This window comes from Megalops cyprinoides, chromosome 2, assembly GCF_013368585.1.
Source record: "Megalops cyprinoides isolate fMegCyp1 chromosome 2, fMegCyp1.pri, whole genome shotgun sequence".
In the NCBI taxonomy this organism is placed as follows: domain Eukaryota; kingdom Metazoa; phylum Chordata; class Actinopteri; order Elopiformes; family Megalopidae; genus Megalops; species Megalops cyprinoides.
The window spans coordinates 33,585,266-33,597,552 of NC_050584.1; the positions used below are offsets into that span (position 1 = coordinate 33,585,266).

The window sequence follows — 12,287 nt, forward strand, 5'->3', positions numbered from 1 at the left end:
CATGCTATCAGTAGGATGTGCATTGCCCTTGCTGAGGGGGTTGTCAGAAATGCAGATAATTCAAAGGCACTTGCTTAAGTTTGCAATTAATACCAATGCTCACTGCTTAGGATTTCCATGGTAACTGCCTGAGGGTATAGATTTTATGAAAGGTCTGTGAAGGACACTGAGAGTCACTTGCTGTAACAAGCCACCTTGAGATAACAAATAACAACGCCCACTGGTAGTGATATGGTTTGTATTCAGTATGTTCAGATATATTCAGTTCCACGCTCAAACCAAGCCACTGTCACCTTCAGACTGTTTTAGACTGGCAGTCAGGGTCTTTATCTGTGCTGTGTGTGTCCTAAGATGCAGTCTGTATAAGAAATATACTGACACAGAATCAGAATGAAATAACAAATTGAAAGAGCATCACCCAGACATCTCCTCAGTCCTGTCTATGGAATTTTAACACCTGCGCACAAATTCAATTTATTTCAGTTCATTTCACACAATCCATACAGTTTATACATAAGCAAACATGTCACAGCACTTCATCAGGTATCTCATACATATTTTCAGATCTTCAGTCATCTCCATTGTAAATATATGTTGGATATAAAAATAGCTTATGCTTTTAATTCTGTTTCTCTCCCAGCATAAGTTTGTACCATCTTCAACTAATCTTTGAATCTGTGCTTTAGAATTAATTTCTTAAGAGTCACTTAGCCTTACAAACAGCATAAATAGTTTGATATTCTTTCAATTTTCTCTTAATCATTTGCCTGTAATTATAAAATACAGCATCTCTTACAAAATGAATCAGTCCCTATCTTCCGTGTTCTTTTATCTTGGGGTAATCTTAAACATGTCTAATTTTAAAACAATATAGTGAATAATAATCCTATAGAATTAAAAAGGGAAATTTTTAACAAATTGGTAATGTTCTTTTAATCAGGGAACCATCATCTGTTGTTCTTTGTTTTGCAAAGAAATGTCTCAATACTATTTAGCCAGTTCCTAGGGCATTGGATGCTTGAAAATGCCAGTAAAAGCACTGGTGACATCAACTGAAAACGTGCTGCACAGTCAGATTTAAGCCTTAAAACAGGGTCAGTCTGCAGACGGTCTATCCATCTAAGGAGGTATAACATCATGTAAAGTTGCCTAAATGAAATAACCAAGAGATTACTGTATTACGTTGTCAGACATGACCCAGTAAGTACTTCAGAGCAGCAAAAAAGCTGAAACACCACCCATCTTCTGCCACCCAAAAACCCTGTTTTTTATGCAGTTTTGTAAATATAACTTTGTTCCTATTTACATTAAACAGTGTTTACTATTTTAAAGATGCCAAAATTATTCTTCATATGGAGTACTTGTCAAATATGACACAGGACAGATGAGTTCCATCCAAGCATCAAAATGCACACAAAGTACAATGTGCCAAAAATCTCCATCACTACCTGTCACTTTAAATTTCAAGCAGTCAGGAACAGAAATTAAACTTCTATTAGCAAGACGTGAAGCCCTTATATTTTTTTCCCAGCTTGATTGCCCAGCAGCCAACTGACTCTTCCAGTTGTAACGTCAGCCTCTCCCAATGTCACCAAGAGATTGGACAGGAAATCGAGTTTGAATCGAAATTGAGGAGGATCCTGTTTCCTTTATCAAATTACAGGTATACAGCATGCATACATACATGCACACACACACAAAAACACATGAGTCTCATCTGCAGATTTCCATACCGTGATCTGTTATTTTTACCTGTCTGGTTTTGTAAAAGTGTGCCATGTGAGTCACAGACAACAAAAACTGCTGGTCAAGTAACCTTGTTACAGACACCAAACCTCAATAGGAAGACTGCAGTTTGTGATTTGATTACACTCCTAGTTGCAATTTCTTTTATAGGTTGACAGTTTGTTCTGGTGAAATGACCAAAAGCTGAGTGCTTTACTGTACATAAAAACAACAAAACAAAACTCAATTTCCACTATTTACTAATCAAAACAATGCTATTTTAATAGATTTCCTTGTGGAATTGTAAGCAGAGGACAAATAGGCACTAATTTATATGGAAATGCTTTTGCTGATGTTACTCCTTAATAATGGAACATGAGTCATGGAAATTTTGCTTATTTTTATACATTGTCAGGACAGGGCTACAATTTCTTGTATTGAGTACCTTTCTTAACAGTAGTAGTAGTTCTGGTTGCTCTGTGCATTGTGTTTTCTCTTTTGCAGCAGTTGCAGTAGTCTTAATAATGTACAGTATGTACCTCTAGCTGATAAATGCAATAGTTATCTCTGTAAAATAAATAAAATTAAAATAACTCAAATAAAAGCTGTTTTAGTTTTCTTCTATGCCTCTTTGTACATGCACAAATTGAGGCCAAATGGTCTGTATGGACAGAAATAAACAATTAAATAAATACATGAATGAAGCAAAGTGACAACAGAAATGAGCGGTGACATCATGCCTGTGGTGCCTCAGCCCCGCTGGACTTGTCCTCTGGTGAACTGGAGGCCCACTCACAAACCCACTCAATGGTCATCACGCTCTAAATAAGTCGCACAGGCCTCCCCTCACCTCCTCACTCATGGCAACCTCACGGAGGCCACAGTGACATGACAAGCTGCGTTCCTCTGTTTTATTTTTGGCTACTGGACCATGCTGCACTAGTGGTCGAATGCTGGCCCACTGCTGTGTGAAAGTCTTCAGGCCCTCCTGATGGACACTGTTTTTGTTTTTGCATTTGCCCAATTGCAAAGACACCCGAAGCAGTGTAGATCCATGGCCCTGGGATGCCTGTGTGTTCGGCAGGCAGTCATAGCTTTGACTGGCAAGCACCCAGGTTGGCAGGTTGGGTTGACATAATTCAAGAACTATAATGAACCTGGAACAAAAGCAGTATACCAAACATTGTGCTCTGTGCCAGTTTTCTGTGGTTATGAACAGTTATTTGCAATCACAGTCATTTTCTTTTACAAGGTATCTGGCAGTGTTAATTTTGGATGAAGGTTTTTTTTCCCTTCATCAGAAAACATAACTTAATTTTGGCACGTTTTGTGGAGAGGACTTTAAATTCTTTAAGAACTGTGCAGTGGAAAACTATAGAAATCTCAGAAACTGCAAGGTGGAATTTCTTCTGAAGCTGTGAAATTTTTACTGTATTTATTTCATTGGTTCAATGCAAAAGTATAATCCCTCTTTTATTCTGTTTAATCTTAAACTCAATTTCCCATCCCACAGGAATTCTGCTAAACCCACAGAAGCCAATTTGGTCTGTTCCTGTACACTTACAAAATTATATCTTTAAAGACCTCAAATCCATCACTGCAATCTCCAGCCAAATGAAATAATAAATCATTCTCATATTTCACAGCTAATTAAGAGAAGGGCTCAGCCACTCTATTCCAGTGAAAAAAGGTAAAAAAAAATCTCTGTAATTATGAAAAAACAATGTGTTTTGAACCTTTTTACCACACTGTATTTGGAACATACTCTATGAGAGATAAAATTGTAAAATGTCACTATGGTCATTAAAAAATGCTGTCCCTTTTCCTGGGAAGGATTAGTGGATACCATTGAGTGCATTTTTAAATGAAATTTCTGCTAAATATTCTTACACTCTCTATCAGACATACACAAAAACCCCTCTGTTTTATTTTACTGCTATGTAATCTGTGGATTACCTACAAGTGCAAATTGTCTGTTCAGATTACAGATTTACATGTAGGGAAAAAAGGAAATCAAGTTTTCATTGACTTTACTTTGTGCAATTTAGGTCAAACATGCTGCGCAGTAGACAGGTATCAGGTTCTCTAAACACATGTCCTGGACCTCAGACGACAGTTCCCAGACTCGGCATGGAGCAGTGGTGTGTGATTCACTACTACTGTTTGGACCCCTGCTGTCTCACAAGCCCGGTAGTTATTTTTGTTTACTGTGGTTTGTGTAATGTCGGTGCGCAGAAACTCCTCAAGTTTTTAGCGATAAATCAAGTCCAGAGGGAAAGATCAATCACCCACACACTCAACCACCCAAACAAACAAACAAAATGTGGAAGTTCTTGCAGCTATGAGACTCAAGACAGATGTTTTGCCTTTGTCTTTTCTTCAGTCAGCACAGTTGGACCTTCTTGGTTTCTGCTTCACATGTTTGGTAACTCTGCTTCATTAAACAGCCAGAAGGATAGCTGTCCCTCCAACTTTCTCATTGGAGATGAGCAGACCTGATGTATTAATGCAGCATGTAGAAATGTCCTGTTGTTCAGGTTATGCAGACAGAATCACTCCTTTCCATTGGACCATAGGTTACGTGTGGAAAATATTGGAGCTATGTGCTTATGCAACATAGGTGATCGTATGTCATTCATCCTGTATCATGATACTGCCCTATATCTTACATTTACATTTATTCATTTGGCAGACGCTTTTATCCAAAGCGACTTACATAGGTTACAGTTCTTTACAATGTTATCCATTTATACAGCTGGATATTTACTATATTTATATCTGTTGTTGAATAGGTATGTCTGATGCAGCTCTAAATACCACACTCATGCTGCATGTGCAGATTGGTTCACAGAACTAGAATAGGTTTAGGATAGCATTACCCTAAAACATGCAGTTCTCCCAAGGTTAATTCAGGAACTACACTGTACTAGTGAAAAGGCAAAGGGAGACACTGGTTCTTCACTGTATCCTCTTGATTCACAGAAAAGACTATCTTGTAACTCAGAGCCTGCATGCATAAAAAACATTGTATTAATGATAGCTGCTATTTTAGATGAAAACTCAACTTTTGTGTCCTGGCAACTGCTCCTCCAACATGCTTTTGCAAGCATTAGCACATGCTATCCTTGGGTTCATCTTCTTTTCTTTAACCAATCCTCCAAGCGACATCGCATCTACAGTTCCCATAAGCACACAGTTCGCAGACAATGAAAAAGGTTACTTTCAAAATAGCTGCTTGAACGATTATCTAAATTGCAGGTCAGTTACTGCAAATCATTAGGGGTTTGTTACAGAACCCCATTAGGGGTCTCTTGAACACAAGCGTCTTTTCATTCCACAAGTGGCACACACTCTTGTTTCTTAAGTGGAATACACAAAAGCAGTCTTTTGTTAAATTGTTGGACTGAAACCAAGAATGTGTATATGAAAGTTCTAATTATTCAAAAAAATATTGAAATCTGCATGCTAATATGTGACTGAATCCTGTTCTGTCCCTTTGTCATCTCGGGGCATTAATTTGCCACTCTCGTGTGTAAACACACTTGTTCCCGATAACCAATTACACCTCTTGTGGTTTTTCAAATGACTTTAATTACCGATTAGAATTCCTCATTCACAAAGCAGCTACTTGAGAATAATTATGCTCAATAAAGAGAGGAGATGTTGCTGCACTAAACTGGTGTCCCCACTGCTTCTCTCATTATGGCTCATGCGGTGCCCCGGTTTCTCCGTGAGCGCAAATGGAGCTGGCTTCATGCACGGCACAGGAGCAGCTTCCTTTGCTGCTGAGCTGCCAGAGCCACCGGCGCTGCTCAAACCCAACAACCTCAGGAAGTGCTGTGGTGGAAGACATGACAGATTAGCCAAGCAAAGTTTCTTATTGTGTTATTTCAGGGAATAAGACAGCTCCTGTCCAGCCCCCAGTACCTCCAGTACCTTTTGCCCTGCTGAAAATGCCTCTTAGGATGGTCTTTTTATTGGTGTGGTTACAATTAGAATCTGCTTGAATTATGGGAAGAATGCAGATATTAGTCTAAATGCTTAATTATCTTTGCAAGTGAAATACCACAAACTAGCATATTTTACTTGTTTTATGAATTAATAGGACATTTAATGAAGCAAATTTGTTATGCGGGACATATATATAGTGCTGTAGGTCATTTTCCCTAACTAACCTAATTTAAAAATGTAGAACATTTTTCTTTTTTTTACTGAAAGTTCTTATTAATTCACAGTGGGAGGAAGTTCCTCCTTCAGAACCAAAAATGACATTTACATTACATTTACATATACAGTGGGGTTAATCACAGATAAACAAAAGGGTAATGATGGCAACGATACCATGAAGTACCTGCTTCAGCTCTCTTTCTTATTAACAGTGGCTCAAATGTTACTCCCCATATCAGTTGGCAGCCGTAGTCTGATCCTGGTTTTGTCCTCAAATATGCTTCATTTTTAAGATGAACTAAACAGTTCTCTAGTTTTACCACACCAATGTATATAGCCAGTTTGTTTTTATACACATATTTTTATAGCCATGCCATGAAAGCAAGACAGAGCTTCCATAAAACTGCAAGATATGTTCGGTTATGCTGAACTTTTTGGGCTTTGGCATACAGCTAGAGATACTCTTAAATAAGTCAACAGAAGTGAGGTTTGACTTCATTACTATTCATCTCTATGAAATCTTCAGAAGAGCAGGTAGAACGACGAGTGCAGCAGACAAGTCCCCTTAGAAGAACCACAAATCTAATTTAAGCTTTAGTTTCAGTGGAAACCTGGGAGATGGCAGCTCTCCAGAGGAGATTATACAAGTTATTACTACTATGGAACTATAGCAAAGCTGGTTGAAGCGCTTGAATCGTGATGATGTCTTCAGTGGCCAACAGCTAGTGCATGAATTTGCTCCTAGTGACTACTGGGGTCTCATTGACAACTTAAAAGTAAGTTTGTATGAAGATATCTTACTTAATACCTTTCTTCTCCCACTTGTGGAATGAGATGTAATTTAGTTATTTAAAAGAAAATACGTCCATAGGTGCAGAAAGGCTGTGATACTTTTTCTTTTTATTTGTAGAGGCACAAGTGCTTTTAGCAAAAACATTGATCAAGTTTATGAAGAAACTGGACACAAATGCAGTACTTTATACCCAGCATTGATCAGATGGTGATTATTGTTTACGCTGTCTTCAGTTGGTGGTTGGTCTGCACTTATGTTCAGTTTTTGCATATTGCAAATTTCATCATTCTTGGTTTGGAAAATTGTGTATGACATTGTATATGAAGATTGATAAGGTCTTATGTGTCCACATTTAGCCATTTTGGGGTCCACAGAATGACATTAGTGTCATCACTTTAGCTTTAGGTGGAGTAGTGTTTTAGAGACATTACAGAACATATTTTTGGTCGCGATCAACTATAACTAGGGTATACTAAAGAGACTTCTGAACAGGGAAAGATCACATATACTAGGTAGATGTGAACTACTGTACGTAACAAATTTGTAAATGTGTGCAAAAACACATTTTTGCTTGGGAAAATATTAAAGAACAGTGTATATAAAAGAACAGTGAGAGGGAAGAGAATTTCATCATATTTAAATGGAGCATGTAAAAGTAATTAGTGACACACGTGCTGCATGTTTTCATTGTGCAGTAGCAGGGAACATGAAAGATAGTTTTCCAACTTACCGATGAGGCAAACAAATGCTGGTCATGTGGGGAAGAACCCATATGTTGGCATTCTTTAGACCATGGGGAAATCCCTTTCATCTGACCTGCTGCATTTTATTTTTCATATAAAATGCATAGAAGTGCTACATACCCACCTGTTTGCCATGTTTTGCAATTTGTGGGACTTCATGTAGCCTAATGTGAGCAGACCATCCTTTCCTTCTGGCCTCCCATTAAAAAGATCTGCCTGAATAAAGTCTGTAACAGGGCTGATGCAGGTTATATTATTATTATTATTATTGTTGTTGTTGTTGTTATTACAAACAGTAAATAATAATGTTGTTACATATTACCATACTATACTAATCCTATATACAGTGTACTGTGTGTTTGTGTGTGAGATTGAGTGTGTATAAGGCTGTAAGACTGTCCTATCCAGAGAAGCTTTGCCTCTCAAGATGTTTACATTGGAGTGGACAATGGCACACGAGGGCACCGTGTACCTTGCATCAGACTCTTGTGATCTGTGAGGGCCACATTTCTGCATGTCAGATTTCAGTTGGACTGATCAGTTAGCAGCCGCTAGGGGTAGAACATATACTTTTGGTAACTATGGTGACGTTTGAACAGTTTATTTAATAGCCATTAGAGCAAATCTTCAGTTCTGGTGGTTGTAGGGAGTTTACTTCACCACTGGGATGTGTGACTACAGAGGAAAGGATCTGCCAGATAACCTGGTGTTTGTGCAGGGTCTGAAGATGAATTGAATGTAGAAAGGAGACATGCCCTTGGCTGCCCAGCAGGCAAACACCACTGTGTTGCATTTGATGTTAGCAGCAATCAGAAGCCAGTGGGGCATATTTTGGGAGGCTGAAGACCAGTACAAGAGAAAAGAATTGAAATACTTGAAACTGTGCTACTACAGGCTATGAGGCTGGCCAACAGAGAGTTGCTGCAGTCCTGATGGGATACTACAAGGGTCTGGACCAGGAGTTTGGATGAGTAGGTTTGAAAAACGAATGAAATGCATTTGCATTGTGGCCAAGTTGACAATGCTCCTTTCTTTACCTATAACTGTAGCAGGGAACCATGTCTCAGAAAGGACAGATATCGCAAATGGAGATGCGTCATGACCCTGCTCCCTATCCCCACATCACTTGGCTTCACATAAGACCCTATCAATTAATCATGTGTCTTTGAAATATTCATGACTTTCGTGTTTCCTAAAATAAGAAATCCAAAACAACTTTGATGCCGGGGAGAGCTGTACATGAAACTTAATGTATTAATTTTATGTAAGCCACCACTTACAAGTGAGTTCTATTGAAGAGGCTGGAGGAGGAGAGAGGCAGCCGACAGTGTAGATGAGAATTTTATTCTGTTCAGTGTAGATGTAAATTTATTTAGATGTATTTATTTATTTATTTTGTTTAGATTTTGTTTCAATGTAGTGTTACTTTAAAGGGTTTTAGAAATCAAGGTGATAACATAAACAAGTCACGTGTGGCTCTTGTGCACCCTGGGGGACTAGTAAGTGTCATGCTCACAATTGCATTGCACTGGGCAGAAGTTTGTCCCTGTCCATAGTAATACTACTGTGCCACTTTTTTTAATCTCAACACCCTCCCTAATAAATTTGGTCAGCAAACACAGATAAACTACACTGATGACATCAATTACATTTTAATGAAAACAGATAAAAGCAAAAAGCAAATGGAATTTTTCAACAAGAATCATCAAAGTCTTAACATCGCAGCAAATTCCCATTACGTCTCATAAAAGCCTTTAATTTGCAAAGCTCATGTCTGGTTTGGTGCTTAGGAGAACATGGACAAATTATTTAATCTCAGCTCATCTGCAGATCGAAGTCAAATGGAAATCCAATTTGGCGGGTGACTCCTTGGCCTGACTGAAACATGTGGTTTGGCTCAATCCTTTGGGATTAGCATGGAGTTTGTAACTCCAAAATTTGTCTTGTTGCCTGATTCCTGGCCTGGACAAACACCCCATCTTTAAATTCATTTCTCATCCAAACTCATCCATAAACCCTTTCTTAAAACTAAACATACATTTTCAGTTTCATGACAGACCTGGCTACTTCAGATTACATTTTAGTAAACCAAACTTCAGTTTTTTTGTGTTAATCTGCGTCTGATAGTGTGATCCCTGTCCCCTCACAAATATATTGTACAGAGATGAAGTCCTATCCACTCTCTTCTCCGATCTTTCTATAAATGTGTTGAGATGCATGTTACATTGTTCTCATATGAACTGAGAAATGACTGAAAGTCCATAATGAATAGATACATGAACATCATATTGACAATACGTGAAAATTTGTGTACTGCTTATCATGCATACATAAGCTCCATGACCCTGACCAGTGCTGATTGACTTCAATCATGATGCAGTAGCAGCATATGTCTTACATTCATATTTGGAAATATTTTGTTGTTTTCCAGGCATTTCATTTTTTGCATCTTGTGTGTTGTTGTAAAATCACTTGCAGTCTGCTCAAGCATGGTCAAACCTCTTGCAGGGTTTAAGGCCACCTGCAATGCTGTGTCTGCAAGGAATTCACTAGCAGCACCATTAAGAATCCCTTTTGTTTGATGTTTTTTGTGCAGGTGAATACCCTCCTCCACCCCCACCCTCTGATGATCTGAGTGGTCTCTCATCACCCCCTGGGGCCTTCCCTCCGCCTCTGTCCTATGAAGGAGACCCTGTCAGTGTACAGGTGAGCCAGCACAGCTTCCTGTTTGAGCGCTACACCATGCAGGAAACAGTGCATTTGCTGAATCACCGCAGCAGTTCAGCACCACACTTCTGGTAACCCAGCTCCACTCCTCCACATGCTGGAGCTGTGTGACTCTTGCTTTGTTACATCAGCTGCAGCAAGGAGTAGGATTCTGGCCAGTCAGCCTTCAGAGCATGCGTCCTGGCACTTCAGAAAGTCGTGGGACCACATCAACCTAGTTCATAAAGCTTTTTTTTTCGCTATGTTTAGCTCACAGAGGAGACTAACACCTGGCACTTCACTGTCATCCTCAAACAGACTGTTGTTCCTGCAAAGCATCCCATCTGATCATACTCTTAGACCCTCATAGGTCCAGTTTGATGGCTGGCTGGAGAGTTTTCTGTGCAGCTGTAGTTTTCTGAGCAGCTGAACTCGCCAAATCAAACCAAATATTTAACCAAGACTAATTAAACTGTAAGTGTAAACCAAAACTGAGGACTGATTCTCTTAGCAGAAAACAAAGCAAAACCATTGTAATTAATACAATGCTTACCAGTTGGTAATAGGTGGAGGTGTATCGAAGAGATAAAAAAATGGCACAACCTAACCTGGACATGGATGTGCACTAATAGTGACCTGCTTAATATAAGTGATCTATAACTGCTGACCTACTTAATTCTCCAATTACAATTCTCTTGTACAATTTCACAATGACAACCTGGGGGAGAAAATTATTTTGTCAATTAACCTGGATTAGATGACCAGATGGATAAATCCTGATTGGGAATTTAGGACACTAGAGATTACTGTACTCTTTGGAGAATATTCATTGTTTATAGTATTTTACGTCATCAATAGCCAGTTTTATCAATTACAGTACTTACAGTACAGTGTATCCCATAGAGTTCAGAAAGGAAAACACATTCTTATCTTGTAGTATTAAAGTTTGAGCTGGTTCCCACAGATATCTAGCTGGGTGACAGTGCTATGCTATGTCAGAGCCCTCTGAACTTCCTGGCATTAATGCGTTTGTTTATTCAGCTGTATAACTGCAATGTAAGGCAGGTAAAAGATAAAGAGAATTTTTTCACTGCCATGAAGAGTGGACCTACACCACTGTACTATACACTGTACATTTTGATGCACTGTACTATCAAAATAGAAAAGAACTAAATGGTCACAATTATGGGATATAAATATATTCTAACCCTCTACTAGTTTCTTTTCCAAGCTCCTGCTGCAGCTGAAAATATGAGTTTATGCAGCAAAGGGGAAATGTCACTGTTATTTAGAAAGTATATCCTGCAATACATAATTGCCAACAAGGTGCATTAGGCAAAAATCTTGCCATCCTTGCAATTAAGTCATTCCCAAAAGACGTTCCATCTAACTTCAGTTGCTCATGGGAAAGAAAGTACAACAAATCCAATGTATTTTAAAAATTATGAAGCATTGAGCCTGGCAGGCTTTTACTTATTCCAGTTCATTACATTTTCATGAATGAAAAAGGGATCTTAAATAATTACTGTTCTAAAGAAGAACTAACAAGAGGAAGAGGACAGCAGACACAAGCCAACATGAATAATCAAATAATAAGTAACCTACATTCATAACTTCTCTGTAATTCAGTATTCTAACATGTATAGAGACATGATGTAAATGCATTTTGTTTAATGCCATGGTTCTAGCTTGGCCCTTTTGTAGCCATAGATAATACAAACAACATCTGAATGAATCTGTTCACTCCAGAAACTGATTGTTGACAGCATTCAAAGCAGCCACTTGAACAAATAAGTACTTTATTAGTTTGTTTATCAGGAGTCTTTTTTTCCAGTTGCCATTAATAAACCTCTGTTCTACTGTATGAACTAACTTTCAGATCACCCAGGGAAAAAACTAATTCCTTTAAAAAACCTTCAAGATCTTAATTATGTCTCCTACACCCATCACAAACCCTTTATAATTCAGGCAATATCTATTAATTCAGCTTGTGGATGCATTTTAAAGAACTAATACAATGCTCTGGGACAGGTAGCAGCCCACCATCAGTTAAATGGAAAGAATATAAATAGATAGACAGAAATGGCCTTCGCTTAAACTGTCCATGTGCTTGCAATGATTCGTGACAAGCTGTGTATAGGTTCAGTAACTTC

The 12,287-nt window shown here is 38.5% G+C and overlaps 1 protein-coding gene across 7 annotated transcripts in view; it reads left to right on the forward strand.

Moving 5' to 3' along the window:
* The window catches only part of LOC118773416 (LIM domain containing preferred translocation partner in lipoma), a 231,883-nt gene that overhangs the window by 138,237 nt on the left and 81,359 nt on the right, over window positions 1–12,287 (forward strand). For all 7 annotated transcript variants that reach the window (XM_036522341.1, XM_036522349.1, XM_036522343.1 and 4 more), the window contains one exon: window positions 10,025–10,134. In XM_036522341.1, coding sequence (XP_036378234.1) covers window positions 10,025–10,134 — 110 coding nt within the window. The remainder of the gene's footprint in view (window positions 1–10,024; window positions 10,135–12,287) is intronic.